General features: G+C 40.3%; 1 protein-coding gene across 1 annotated transcript; it reads left to right on the forward strand.

The window, feature by feature from the left end:
* The first annotated feature begins 478 nt into the window (after positions 1-478).
* LOC115796193 (acyl-coenzyme A thioesterase 5-like) lies at positions 479-6,543 on the forward strand. The gene is made up of 4 exons (XM_030752484.1): positions 479-492; positions 3,268-3,767; positions 5,639-5,841; positions 5,935-6,543. Exons 2-4 carry the CDS (start codon positions 3,311-3,313, stop codon positions 6,541-6,543), a joined length of 1,269 nt encoding a protein of 422 aa, XP_030608344.1. The 5' UTR covers positions 479-492; positions 3,268-3,310.
* Positions 6,544-15,437: the final 8,894 nt, after the last annotated feature.

The following is a 15,437-nucleotide window of genomic DNA, read 5'->3' on the forward strand; positions in this document are numbered from 1 at the left end:
GAGTTCCTAAAACAGCAGCCTAAGGTGGGTCATCCTATTGCATAATTGTAAAGACTGCAGAAAGGTATTTCATACTAAAATAAATGCTATGTCTTAGTAAACTCACCACTGTCGCTGTGTAATCTAAAAATTAACTGGGTTTATTAGATCAGCTTCACTGATATTTAAAAGGATAAAGTCCAGGGTACAGCAAAAATAAATGGCTCTTAAGTGCAACTTTTTGCCCTGTTTAATTTTCACAGTTCCTAGAATATCCATAAATCTAATAAATTCAAAATATGTTATTATTAATGTTATTTTGAAGACTAGTTTATTTTACTTCTTACAACATTTTTCCATTTAGAGACAATACCATATTTCCTGTTCATTTGTTGGGATGATGAAATATCACAGTGCTTCCAGAATACATATGTGAATATATATATATATATATATATATATATATATATATATTCTTATTTACTAATGGTAATTTGCAGCATTGAGCGCCAGGTAAGGCTGCTGTTTTCACACCTAAGTAACTATTATGTTCATGTGTTAGTGAAGTTAAGGCCTTTACGAAGTTTTTCTTTTACTGTGTGTTTCCGTGGATGCTCTTATTCCTCGAAAGAAGGGCACCAAAAAAGAAAAACTTTTTTGGTGCCCTTTTAACGTCGGTGATGGGACTTTTTAGCTAGCGCTACTGCTTTTGTAGTTCAAATAAAACTACAACCCGAAGAGGTGAAATAACTAAACTCGTGCAAAGTACAGCTGATATTTATTTAATGTGGGAGAATTTTGGTTTCAAAATAAAAGTGTGCAGGAACCATGAAACAGTCCTGTTAAACCTAACAAAAGCTGGGAGTCATGTCCTCATTTACAAACTGCTGTTGCCAGCATTTGGTCCTTTTGGATATGAGAGTTTAGAAATACAACAGGCCTTTGTGAGTTTATTTTTATGACAAGTCTGGAGTGCACTATGAAAACCTCGAGTTGGCATTCTCAGCTGTATATAAAACACAAGTGAATTAATGCAGATGTAAAAAAGACTATAAAACAGTGAAAATGAGACTTGGGCAGCACAGAAGTAGCACCCTGTATAATTATATATATATATATATATTTTTTTTTTTTTCTTTCAGGTCCATCTAATCACAAATGTCTAGGAGAAATTGAAAATGCATCGCAAACAGGAGCTTGGGTCTCAGGAGGTTAAGGTTGATATTACGAAGTGAATAATTTGTTCATTACATTATCTGTGAGGGTTCTTTCATGTCAGAATGTTGTTTAATTAAAGAAGCAGTTTTATTGACAGTCAACCTTCATAAATGCATTTTTGAGCAGCGTTAAATGTTTTCGACCAATAAAACATATCAAACTTTGCACTTGTGTGTGCTACTAAATTATTTTTGTGCTACTGAAGTATTTATCTTGCTAGTATCAGTGCAGCCACCTAAAGTAATCGTACAGCACTGCAATAACGTGGCCATTATGCTTGATAAAAGACTCAAGCCATTTTGTTTGGTGGTTTGCCCACGTCTTACAATTATAAAACATATATATATATATATATAAATTACACATGCAATAATATAGGTGTACACAACACAATTTTTCCAAGAAACTTTTGAAAATGAAGAAAGTAAAAGATCAAATAGCATTTTTTATGCTTTGCTCAGAGTTTTTACGGATCTGTCAGGTTTCCGATATGTGTCCCCCCCAATAGTAAACTCATTCCTACACTCTTGGTAACAGATAAATTCACCAACTCCCGTGTCAGTTTCTACCTTACTATTCACTGTGTTTACATTGAGAGCTTTACAATGTTAAATAAGTTCACACTCATTGTTCTTTGTATCCTGATCAGTCAGAGAGAGTCTCAATAAATATCTGTAGTACTTTCAGGACTACAGATATTAAAGATATGTCTTTGAGATGTTATGAATAATGTCCTCGAGTGGTTAAAATTTTATTTGTGAAGAATTTAATGAAGTCATTACTAGTTAAGGTTAAAGGAACACTCAGCTCAACAGAGCAACTACTCTTTGTCAGCCTGGCTACAGTGCTGGAAAGAAACCCGCAATTGTCCTTATCTTCAATCAGTGATGAACTGTAAGATGTCCTAGCATTATGTTTTTGTTTTTATTTTATTTTTTAGGTAGGTGCTCTGCACTGTGATTAATTGATTTTGCCCAGAACTGCACATGGAAATTAGCTGATAGCTAAATCTGGTACATAGCATCTTTTCCTTTTATGTGATTAAACTTTTTTTGTACATGATCCCTGAAAGAATAAATTTGAAGAAAAAAAATTAAAGAATTGTGAAGAGGTGATGAGGAAAGATACACAGCAAAGGGCCCAGGGTTCAAAGCCAGGCGTCTGCTACAGCCTTATGGCACATCGGTTGTGGCTCAAATAAGTAAGCTACAGTTGCACCCTGCAGTATATATTTTGTGACCATTATTGGGTTTTGTTTGTGTTACAGCAGGGTGAGCAGTGGAGTTGAGTAGTTCAAGGAACTGTGCCAGGCAGGGTAGGATGGCACAGCTGTCACATGCTCAGTCTGTCCTTCTCATACTGTACCACACTGGAATGTGGATGCAAGAAGATGAGACAGGCACAGCCTCCAGCCAGACTGGATTCTAAAAAGAACATTAACCCTGAATTGGTGCTGTAGAGCTGCTGTAAATAAGTCAAGAGAGTAAAGAATGTATGAAAATCAGAAATACTTTTTTGTTACAGCAGTTGAAAAACAGTTAAAAAACAATTTCAAATAATAATTAAAAAAAATATCAGTGAGATTATGTAGCAGATGTGTTCAACACCCATCGCTCATGGTCGCGTAACGTGGGTGATTTGAGCCCCCACTTGGCAGCAGTGTTTCAGAACATATCAACGTTGTAAGGTTCCTCCATCCATTTATTTTCGCGGGGGGTCCCAGGGGGAACTGGAACCTGTCCCAGGTATCATACAGTATAAAACGAGGTGCGCCCTGCGCAGTTCGCCATTCTGTCACAGCCCGAACGCCGTAGCGTCTCTTTCACAGTAATTAGGTTAATATCTGCTTCCGTTTTTGCAGCATTGAGCGTCAGGTAAGGCTGCTGTTTTCACGCGTAAGTAACTATTATGTTCATGTGTTAGTGAAGGTAAGGTCTTTGCGAAGATTTTCTTTTATTGTGTGACTTGGACAGCACAGAAGTAGCACCCTGTATAATTATAAAAATAAAAATGCTCATTGAAGTAAATGTTAATTTTTGTAATGTGCTATTTTGTTCACTCTTTTATAAGGCAAAGTCTAAACTTGTAAAGAAAGCAGAAAGTTGCTCAAGACATGGCATCCCAAATCAGGCTGAAGCTGCTGCCGAGCGCCAGGTGTCTGTTTGATGAGCCCATTCGGGTGAAGGTGGCCGGGCTGAAGTCGAGGCAGGTGGTCACCATGAGAGCCAGATCGACCGACGACAAGGGAGTGGTGTTCAGCTCTGCGGCCACCTACAGGGCTGATGAAAGCGGGGAGGTTGACTTGAATAGAGACCCCTCACTCCGCGGGAGCTACGTTGGGATTGAACCGATGGGTCTGCTGTGGTCCATGACAGCTGACACTTTGCACAAAAGGCTTCAAAAGACAAATGCGCTTAACCCCTATGTGGTGAAGTTCTCAGTGCATGAGGAAGAAGGTGAGGGTCGGATGCTGGCAGAGGCGACTAATGAGAGGCTTCTGATGGGAGACGGGGTAAGCCGGGTCCCCATCAAAGAGGGGAACATTCGAGGAGTCCTGTTTACTCCTCCAGGTTTGTCAGCGTCACCATCATTCAGTTAATGAACTGATACTATAATTCTAAAAATAAATCTGCCAAAATCGATCCTAATAAGTCTTATGTGATGAGGCTCATGCAACACTGTTAGATGCAAGTTTGTTAATTTTATGGGCTCATCACTTAAGATTAATTTGTAACTCTTTATTTTTGATAATTGTAATAATATACACTGCTCAAAAAAATAAAGGGAACACTCAAATAACATATCCTAGATCTGAATGAATGAAATATTCTCATTGAATACTTTGTTCTGTACAAAGTTGAATGTGCTGACAACAAAATCACACAAGAATCATCAATGGAAATCAAATTTATTAACCAATGGAGGCCTGGATTTGGAGTCACACACATAATTAAAGTGGAAAAACACACTACAGGCTGATCCAACTTTGATGTAATGTCCTTAAAACAAGTCAAAATGAGGCTCAGTATTGTGTGTGGCCTCCACGTGCCTGTATGACCTCCCTACAACGCCTGGGCATGCTCCTGATGAGGTGGCGGATGGTCTCCTGAGGGATCTCCTCCCAGACCTGGACTAAAGCATCCGCCAACTCCTGGACAGTCTGTGGTGCAACATGACATTGGTGGATGGAGCGAGGCATGATGTCCCAGATGTGCTCAATCGGATTCAGGTCTGGGGAACGGGCGGGCCAGTCCATAGCTTCAATGCCTTCATCTTGCAGGAACTGCTGACACACTCCAGCCACATGAGGTCTAGCATTGTCCTGCATTAGGAGGAACCCAGGGCCAACCGCACCAGCATATGGTCTCACAAGGGGTCTGAGGATCTCATCTCGGTACCTAATGGCAGTCATGCTACCTCTGGCGAGCACATGGAGGGCTGTGCGGCCCTCCAAAGAAATGCCACCCCACACCATTACTGACCCACTGCTAAACCGGTCATGCTGAAGGATGTTGCAGGTAGCAGATCACTCTCCACGGCGTCTCCAGACTGTCACATGTGTCACATGTGCTCAGTGTGAACCTGCTTTCATCTGTGAAGAGCACAGGGTGCCAGTGGCAAATTTGCCAATCCTGGTGTTCTCTGGCAAATGCCAAGCATCCTGCACAGTGTTGGGCTGTGAGCACAACCCCCATCTGTGGACGTCGGGCCCTCATACCATCCTCATGGAGTCGGTTTCTAAACGTTTGTGCAGACACATGCAAATTTGTGGCCTGCTGGAGGTCATTTTGCAGGACTCTGGCAGTGCTCCTCCTGTTCCTCCTTGCACAAAGGTGGAGGTAGCGGTCCTGCTGCTGGGTTGTTGCCCTCCTACGGCCTCCTCCACGTCTCCTGGTGTACTGACCTGTCTCCTGGTAGCGCCTCCAGCCTCTGGACACTACGCTGACAGACACAGCAAACCTTCTTGCCACAGCTCGCATTGATGTGCCATCCTGGATGAGCTGCACTACCTGAGCCACTTGTGTGGGTTGTAGAGTCCTTCTCATGCTACCACGAGTGTGAAAGCACCACCAACATTCAAAAGTGACCAAAACATCAGCCAGAAAGCATAGGTACTGAGAAGTGGTCTGTGGTCTCCACCTGCAGAACCACTCCTTTATTGAATGTGTCTTGCTAATTGCCAATAATTTCCACCTGTTGTCTATTCCATTTGCACAACAGCATGTGAAATTGATTGTCAATCAGTGTTGCTCCCTAAGTGGACAGTTTGATTTCACAGAAGTTTGATTTACTTGGAGTTATATTGTGTTGTTTAAGTGTTCCCTTTATTTTTTTGAGCAGTGTATTATAATAATAATAAAAATGCAAAACACATGCTGTCTGTAATTTATATGTACAGACCATATGTACAGATTTGTTGTGCATGTGTGTTTCGTTGCAGGCAGAGGTCCGTTCCCTGCCATGTTGGATATGTACACTTTAGGTGGAGGTCTGTCAGAGAAAAGGGCCTCTCTGTTGGCCAGCAGAGGATTTTTGGTTCTGACTGTTGCTCTGTATGGCCACGACGACCTGCCCAAAGTTGTTAAAGAAATCCACCTGGATTATTTGGAAGAAGCAGTCGAGTTTCTAAAAAAACATGATAAGGTAAGCTTATTTAACCATACGATGTTAATCTGGGAGAATCACAGTTCCTGAAAACGTAATCGCCAGATTTTTATTTACTTTTTTTTTTCACAGGTTTCAGGTAAAGGAATTGGTGTAATATCCATTTCCAAAAGTGGAGATCTTGCACTATCAGTTGCTTCTTACCTAGCAGGTGTTGAGGCCACGGTATGGATCAATGCCTGCTCTGCCAATATAATTTTACCTCTCTACTATAAGAAAAGACAAATACACTCAACAGTACAGTTAGATATGAAGAAAATATTTTCCACTGGGTCGGGGGACCTCATCACCAAATATGCTGTAACCAATCCTGTGGCAGAGGAGAACAAGGGCAGCCTGATCCCCATTGAATGTGCCAAGGGACATTTCCTCTTTGCAGCTGCAGAGGACGACCTCAACTGGGACAGCAAGGCCTTCATGGATGAGATGGTGGAGAGACTGAAGCATCATGGGAAGGAGAACTTTGATAGTGTGTCTTACCCGGGAGCTGGGCACTACTTAGAGCCACCTTATGGACCCTACTGCCCCTCCAGCTTCCATGTGGTTGTAGGCAAGCCAGTCCGGTGGGGGGGTAAGCCCAAGTCCCATGCAGCAGCTGAGGTCCACCTGTGGAAGAAGATCCAAGATTTCTTCAGGATTCACCTGAGTTGTGATGCTGCACACACTACAGCCAACTTATAGGTTCAAACAAGATAAGAAAGAATACACCCCCCCCCCCCCCCCCCCCCCCCCCCAAAAAAAAAAAAAAAGTAATGACTGCTGTAAAATTCTGGAGTAATTACCTATTACCTCGTGAATGTACTGATTAATGATTTTTTTTCATATTGAAAGACTAATTTATCACAGCCTGGTGGGAGGGGATCATCTTCACACTGGTGGCAGAGTTGTGTGTTAATTTATTGCATAATGTCACTTAAATGCTTGTAAGGCCTCTACTTTGATCATTAAAGCTGGCAAACTGTCAAGAAGGTTTGTGTAGTAAAATTGTGAGAAATTAAAGGCATAAACTGAACTTTTGACCCCCTACGCAGTGCTTCTTTTACTCTGATACCATGTTAGGGTCCATTTATCACAGGGAGAAGTCTCTAAGGCAGGGGTGTCAAACTCAGTCACAGGACGGGCCAAAATAGAAGACACATTCTGAGTCGCGGGCCGAACAGGATTAAAAATAATTATTTAAATCAGTAAAATGAATTTGAATGGCCAGAATACAGCAGCCTTTTCCTCAACACATGAAATAAAATATAAAATTATATTATTCTTCCAAAATCACATTTGATCAAATCAGACAATATAGTTTCATTCTTGTTTGGAAAAATTCTAAAAAGATGATTTTTCACATCTAAGTTTAACAAAAGTTATGCGATTATGGTAATTCAAATTGGAGACAAGATAATTTTCCAATGAACTTTCTAGTTTAAAATAATAATCAATAGAACATAACCTGTTATTCTGAATTTATCCAAACCACTTCTGCTCATATATTAATTCTGAAGCTAATGATATTCTTGAACCAGTCAACATCAATAAAACCAATGTTATTCCAAACAGAAGAATGACAATTATATGAAATACATTTAACTTTTGACACCCATCTTGATTTAAAAACATCTTTATCATACACATCTTTAAGTAGACATCTTTGGCAGATGCCATTGATGTTGCTGTGAATGCAGTTCTGTCTCAGAGCTCCAGAACCAACAGCAAACTGCTGATACCACCTACTGTATGATACTAATCTGGGAGAATCAGAGTTCCTGAAGACCTCTTTGGCAGCTCTTTATTGATGTGCTTTTTCACAGGTTTCCAGTGAAGAAGTTGGTGTAATATCCCTTTCCAAAAGTGGAGATCTTCTTACCTAGCAGGTGGTGAGGCCGCAGCGTGGCTCAGTGGTTGCTCTTCCAATAATGCTTTGCCTTTCTACTATAAGAAAAGACAAATACACTCTGCATTAATATATGATGTAAAGAAAATAGATTCCATTGAATCAGGGAACCTGTCAGTTTTGACTAGAGCCACAAGATGGCAGTGTAAGCCTCTAATTAAACATCTTGGTGGCTGCACCAAAGCTATTCAAGAATGATCATATATTCATTTTCTCCAAGCATGGCATCCCAGTATACTTCAAACCAGACCGACGGTTTGAAAGAGGAGGAAAAGAAGCATCTGTGTCCACTGTGAACAACCATCATTGATCAGAGGCGGATTATGTCACCAACTTTCCCCCATTTACAGTGCTGTCCTGAGCTCCCTCCCCGGGTGCCTCAACCCCCATTTACACCTTTGTTCAGGTGACCTCAATAGGTCACCTGATACAATGGAGTGAAGTCCCAAATTGGTTTCACTGAAATCACTGATTGTTAATGACCCACGCCTCCTTTCACACCTTGGCGCATGTGATTATGCACGTGAACAATAGTGGGTCACAACCACCTCCAGAGGACTACGCCCCCTGGGGTTTAAATACCTGGGTCTCTCCACCTTTTGGTTTGAAAACTGAAGAAGCCCTTCAGATGAGAGGTGAGACATCTTCAAGAACCAAAAAGAAGTCCAGTCGCCCTTTTTCAAGCTTCAGAGACTACTGTGACCTGGATGACTGAGAACCTACACAGACATATCTAATTAAACAGTTGTGCTAAAATGAGACTCGTGCTTCCAGGACATTTTGAAGGCACCACCTAATTGTTGGCTTGTTATTTGCATGTTACACTTATTTATATTATAGCTACTTGCATTTTATTTCCCTTTTAAATACAGAAAGGGGACAGATGTAATGGAGGAGAAACTTACCCCCATATTGTTTAAATGTGCTCAAAATCCCCAGCCAAAATATCTCTCAATTTTAATTAACCACATATCCAGTTCAGGGTCATTAAGGGGCTGGAGCCTATCCCAGCTGACATTTGGTGAGAGGCAGGGTACAACCCAGACAAGTTGCCAGTCTATCACAGGTGGGTTATTTAATTAGGCAAAATAATTCCTTATATTAAAGCACAGATAGACACAGAATCACATTCACATCTACAGCCAATTTAGAATCACCATCTAGCCTAACATGCACGTCTGTGGACTGTGGGAGGGAGACAGAGTACCTGTCGAGAACCCAGCTGATTGGTATTTGAACTGAGTATAAAAGCAATGCAAAACGCTTCGGCCAGACTATTAACATGGTCCAGCAAGCAAACTCACATCAATCCTATTTTATACTCTTTACATTGGCTCCCACTAGATTTTAGGATTTGTTTTAAAATTCTTGTATTTACATACAGAGCAATAAATGGCCAGGCTCCAGATTATATCTCAGCTTCTTCCAAAATACACTGCTGATTACTGTCTTTGTTCACAGGCTCAGAATTTGTTCGTTGCTCCCCATACATATATTTATTTACTTTTTTGTTTGTTTTCAAAACTACCTGTTTATTTTATTATGTCATTTTATTGTTAAATATTACACAGCAGTACCGAAAAGAGGTAAAATAAAATGGAAGCACATTCTACTTTGTAGCTTTGTGTAGTTTTGGATGTCAGTGTTCCCATAAGTTTGCAATGAGGAAATCAGAAGTAAGAGCAAAATGCGATTGAGAAGGAATTAAAGCAGCTTGTTTTAGACATAGGATGAACCGAGGAGCTGCACCACGGCTTAGTATAAGATGAATAAGGGTTATTTTAAACTGTGAATCATGCAAAGCTTCTATAGTCTAAGAGGAAGAATATGAACTTGGAAAATGAGCAATAAGATCTTCTTTAAACTCTGTGTCAATTTTTAACCCAGCAGTCGGTCTGATTACAAGTGTTAAAAGTGCCGTTCCTTTAATTCACTCGTATTTCTTTTGCATTAAAGAATGCGTTAAATTAAAAAAAAAAAAATTACATAAAGAATTTTTCTCAGTTTATGTTTTAAGAATCCCCTCAGAGTTATCATAAAACGCAACAAAGCTAATCACCTCAGAGCAACTTTGGCAAAACAGATCAGGAATTAAAAGGGAAACGAGACACAAGGAAGAAAACCTGACATACTGGTAACTTTCTCAGACTGATTTTTCTCCTCAGCTCACCTCTGAGATGAGAGATAACTGTCGCTATTGTTCTTACCGCGCTTGCTTCAGCGCAGAGTTCATAAAGACTGCAGAACCTTGATCTGCCTGCTTGATTTATTAAGCAGCATTGTTGAAAAGCTCCTTCTCTACCTCTCCTGTTCTTTGTGTTTCTGTATCTGACTGCTCCCTTTCTGTCATTTCAGCTCAACAGAGCTCACATCAGCCTCTGGCTTTTGAAAAGCAGGGAATTATTTGTATCATCGGCATTCCCGCACAAAGGGATGTACATTTTCTGTGAAATTTATGCTCATGTGTTTATCAGTAAAAAGTGAATTTATACACCATGCATTTGTGTATTATTGTTAATGATTTTCTTAAGATATGTTTGTCTGGATGTGGAACCATCTCAAAAATTCAACTGGTTTGCAGAGACCACGTGGACACCAGAACTTAAAATAAAAGTATTTCATGAATACAAGTACATAGAACAGATTGCTGTGGATAAAGGCTTTAAGCATGCGCAATATAAAGTTAATGGTGATATGGAAATTATGATGAGAACAGGTTTTCCCTCAGGAAGAAATGACTGAAGATGCAGATCAAAAGTATAAAATATAGATGCAATTATTATCGAGCAGAACAGATGATCACTGAAGTTAAAGCTGGGTTCTGATCTCATAGAGTTTTATAAACCCACTCTGGAGCCTACTCAGCATTTAAGGACACACAATATGTCTCTCAAGCAGCAGAGCTGTTGTTAATGTAGAGCTGTTGGTGCTGCTTCTTTTGGCCTCTGGCAAGATTTCCCAGAATGGTGAAACCCCAATAAATACTAGAGTTAACTAAAAGAAATACACTTCTGTGACTGAATTCTTTGCTGAATAAAATAAGATCTTAAATTTGAAGAAGTTAAGCTCTACCCTGGTCCAATATTTGTATTTTTTTTTTAAATCATAAAATATTTCTCACAGGTTATAGTTTTTGCAGAGATGCTGCCAAAACAACACTTACAGCATGCCAACAGGTTCTGGAAGTCCTGTATTTCGTTTCTGCAACTCCAGTTTAGCTCTTTGAGGAGTTTCCTCCTGACTAGACTTTGTTCTACTTGTGTCTGAAGATTTCCTAAAAGGTTAGCTTCTGTCTTTTGCTTTTCTGAAAAGCTGATGTATGACAAAGGTGGCAAGATAAAGGAAAAATACAACATGTCTTAGCAAGTGTCTTGCTAAGTAGCAAGGTGTTTGGTCATCTCATAATGGCGGAACAGCTTCAACATTTGAGCGTCTTGAACTGGAGGGACGACACACCATTCATCCACAGATTTTCCTTTGCTTGCCTATTTGATTATGTTGGTTTAGATTGTTTTCTAACACACTGGTTCCAAAGCTGAGGCTTCAACCGGGCTGAAATCAGGTAACTGTAATAGCCATAACATATGATTCATATTATTTTTACATTTAGTGACCACCTCATTCCCCATGGATGGAGACAATGTCATCCTGGAAGAGACAAGATCAGTCAGAACAACTTGATTTACAGTGACTCTCCGGGTGGATTCAAACCATCCCTCCCACAACATAACAGAGCCACAGACATCCCTCACCGTAGGGATCAAGTTTTTTTTTTTTCCCCTTAAATTGTCACATGCCTGTAAATCCTTTTTGCTTTTCAAGCTGTATGTTTGATGAGCTCTACGGAGAACTTGTCGTCTGAATCATGAATTGTGAATACCTGATTATGAAAACAGCGAGGCTTTGACAAACGACACTTTCCCCCCCGCGTCACTGGAGGCTCATGCACTATGAATGTTGTTGCTGAATGCTAAACAACTGTGACGCTCGCTTCCTCTCTGCACTCACATTTAAACATTTGAACTTCCAGTCACAAGTTCGCTTCTCTCACCCACTTCCCTAATCTGCTCACCACATTCTGTTGTGAATTTTAACAGAGGTTCAGAAATATAGTATAAATGCATCTGCCAAGTGCACCCTGACCACGACTCCACCTAAACCCCATGGCTTCATCGCTCACAAACAGGAACAAAAAAACTTCACTGCCTTCATGCTTCAGCTTCGTGATTTTAATTTAGGCTTACAGGAGTTTGCCTTTACTTTTGCCAGTATGTATGTGACAAGCTATCCATCATAATGCTGTGTTTTGTGATTGTGGCTGCAGGCACCTTGTGTACAGCCACTACAGCTGATGTATTTTTAATGAGTAATAATGACCAGAAAGCAGGAAACATGGCTGACAGGAAACATATCAAACCTCCTGATACTGCAGTTCACTTCTTAAAGTGGTATGGGTTCATTATACAGCACTGTACCAAAGCCTTGAGCCACCCCACATTTCTTTATATTTTGCTAGGAAAATGGGAAATGGGTGCAGTGATTTATTGAAACGTGTGTAAACATAAATGGAAATAGATTATCTAAGACAAAAACAGAGTTTTTACAAACTCGGTCTTGGAGTCCTGGACGAGAGTGAACTGTGAAAGCTTTGGTGGTTTTGATTTTGCATCTAACAAGCTTGAAAGTCAATATTTGGTGTGACCACCTTTATTCTTCAACACAGCCTGAGGCAGTTTCATTCTCTGTCAAGATGATCCCACACTGCTTCAGGAATGTTGAAGTCCGGACTCTGGGGAGGCCGATCCATGACTGATAGTGTTCAGTTGTGTGTTTTTCTATCCAGGTATGCTTTTACTACACTGGCAGTGTGTTTGGGCTCATTGCCATGACAGAGCCTCCGCCATGTTTTACAGATGGGTGTAGACACTCACTGTTGTAGCTCTCTCCTGACTTCCTCTATACATACTGATGGGGATTTGAACTAAATATTTCAAATTTGGATTCATTACTCCATCAGACCAGTTGCCACTGATTTTCAGTCCAGTTCTTGTGTTAGTTGGATACCTCAGCCTCTTCTTGGTGTTTTCCTTCCTTAGGAATGCCATTTCTGATGAGCCTTTCAGGCCATTTCTGATGAGCCTTCAGTGAACAGTAGATGGATCAACTGAACGGCCAGATGCATCTCTCGGGTCCCATGTCAGGTCTCTCTCAGATTTTTAGCTATTTCAGATCCTGTTCATCTGCTAAAGATAGTTTTGCCACTTCTTCTTTTGTCCTCCACTTGTCCCGTTACCTCAGATTTTTTAAGGACACACTCCACACCATGCTGAGATATGCTAGGTTTTTGACAACTAGCTCTTTGAGAATGACATTGTTGGTGCAAAAACACTATTTTATGCCTGTTATTTTTGACATTTTTCACATTTATGACTAAAGAAATGGGAACAAATTATGTGCCTTTGTAAAAAGTGCCTAACAGTATAATTTAAAATTGGTTCTTTGCTGAGTTGTTATGTATAGACAGAACACTGCTTCATCCCTTGAGTTAGGTCTCTTTTTTATTCCTGACATAGGTGTTTCTCAAGTGTTAAATGGCTTACCAATCAAAACACATTCCTCTGAAACTTGTCAGGTACAGGACTGAACTGAAAATGAGTGAAAAAGCAGCCAAAGAAAAACTCTGAAAGACCCTCAGAAAGCCTGGAGAAGTATTGCTCAAGACCACTTTAAACATTATGAGAAATTCTGGCTCCTTGGAAGCAAAATATAAAGAAATGAGGGGTGGTTCAAGACTTTTGCACCACATATCATAATTAGCTCATACAGTAATAACCAAGATGTTAGCTGAAAATATCATCATACAAAAAAAAACAAAAAAAAAAACTATCCACCTCTACCTTACTGCAGTGGATTGATTGCAGCCATTAAAAAAGATATTACAAAAATATTTGAAGAAGTAATGTAATAAACCAAAGCTCAACATAATTTTAGACAACAAGCATGATTTGTGCCAGAAGGATAGCAGCAAGAGTGAAAGAGGAGGTTTACAAGGTGGTGGTGAGACCTGCTATGATGCATGGTTTGAAAGTGGCGGCACTGACAAGAAGACAGTGGAGACTGAAGATGGAGCTGCCAGGAAGACGTGTAGGAGGAAGATCTCAGAGAAGATTCATGGATGTAGTGAAGGAGGACATGCAGTGTGACAGGGGAGGATGCTGGGGATGGGGTGAGATGGATGCAGATGAGCCACTGTGGAGACCCCTAAAGGGAGCAGCTGAAAGCAGAAGAATAGACAACAAACAGCACTGTGCAGCCCTTTCATTGATCTATTGAAAGCATCTGACACAGTGACTCTTACTATCTTAAATCAAAGACTTCTCAGTGCAGGGTTGTTGGATGGCTCCAAACTGATTTATCATGCAGATCTCAGTGTGTGCAGGTAGAAGGGATCTCTTCCAGCTTGTTTAATGTACCTATGGTGTGCCCCCATGTTTAGTACCAGGACCACTGCTATTTATTTTATATATAAACGATGGTAGTCATAGTATCACAAGTGCAAACTTTCATTTTTGTTTTAAATGCTGAGAAATGCAAAATCAAAACCACCAAACTTCACATTTCACTCTAGTCCAGGGCTCCAAGACTGACTTAGTATCTTAATATAAGTACTTAATTAAAAAATTTTATGCCTTATGTGAAGCAACTCAAGAAAAAAGTAACAAATTGAAACTGAGTTCTTATTTTAGCATTAAGAGCAGTCTGTTCTTTGAGACAAGACAGAAACGTGTTGCTTCCACTTTTATGTCATCTCTGGTTTATGGTGATGTTATTTATTTGCATGCTTCTTCACAGTGCTGTCTATCATGGAGTACAGAGCTTTATTACAAACTTTAAAGCTCTCACTGACCATTGTTCGTTGCGTGCTTGGGTCGGATGGTCTTCTTTGACATTTCGTAGACTCTCACTAGTGCATGCTTATTTATGAGGGTCTGATTTTATTGCTTTGCTCCTATCTTTTTTCTGAATTTATATTCAGTGTGGAAGGTTGTTTTTCGGTCTCAAGACTCATTCCTTCTGCCTATCCTGAACGTTTGCACTGAATTTGGAAAAAAGGGCATTCAAATTTGCAGCTCCCTCCCCCTGGAATCAACTGCAAAATCAACTGCGCCTAAAGATCTAGTCTCACTGAATGAAATTAAAGTGGGAGGCAGTTAATTTAAGCAGTATTTTGCCTGGATATAACCACCCCTGTTTTCTTGCCACGAACAGTAACTTTTACTGATGTTTTTGTTATGGTCTGGACAGGCTTGGGTTTTTCCCCTGTCTTCTCTTCTCTCTCCTTCTCTTTCTCCTTCTATCCCTCTTAATTTGGAGGTTTGGGCTGGCGCTTACTTGGGTGTTCACCTGTGGGTGGAGTTTCCCTTTCTTTTGCGTTCTCGCCCACACCTGTTTCTCATCAACTAATCGCTCATGGTATTTAAGGACTGGCTGGTGCTGCTAATATGTGAATATTGTAGTAGTAACACATATGCATATTATTAAGGCATATAATACCTTAATGAGAGAGATCAGCTCAAAGTGTTGCCATACAGGGGAAACCTTCTCCTTTTAGCAGCTCCATGAAAACAAGCTCCTCTATGTCACAGCCAAACTGCTGATACTCGAACTTTTGAGGGGATCCATTGCATTT

This window comes from Archocentrus centrarchus, chromosome 17 (assembly GCF_007364275.1).
Source record: "Archocentrus centrarchus isolate MPI-CPG fArcCen1 chromosome 17, fArcCen1, whole genome shotgun sequence".
In the NCBI taxonomy this organism is placed as follows: domain Eukaryota; kingdom Metazoa; phylum Chordata; class Actinopteri; order Cichliformes; family Cichlidae; genus Archocentrus; species Archocentrus centrarchus.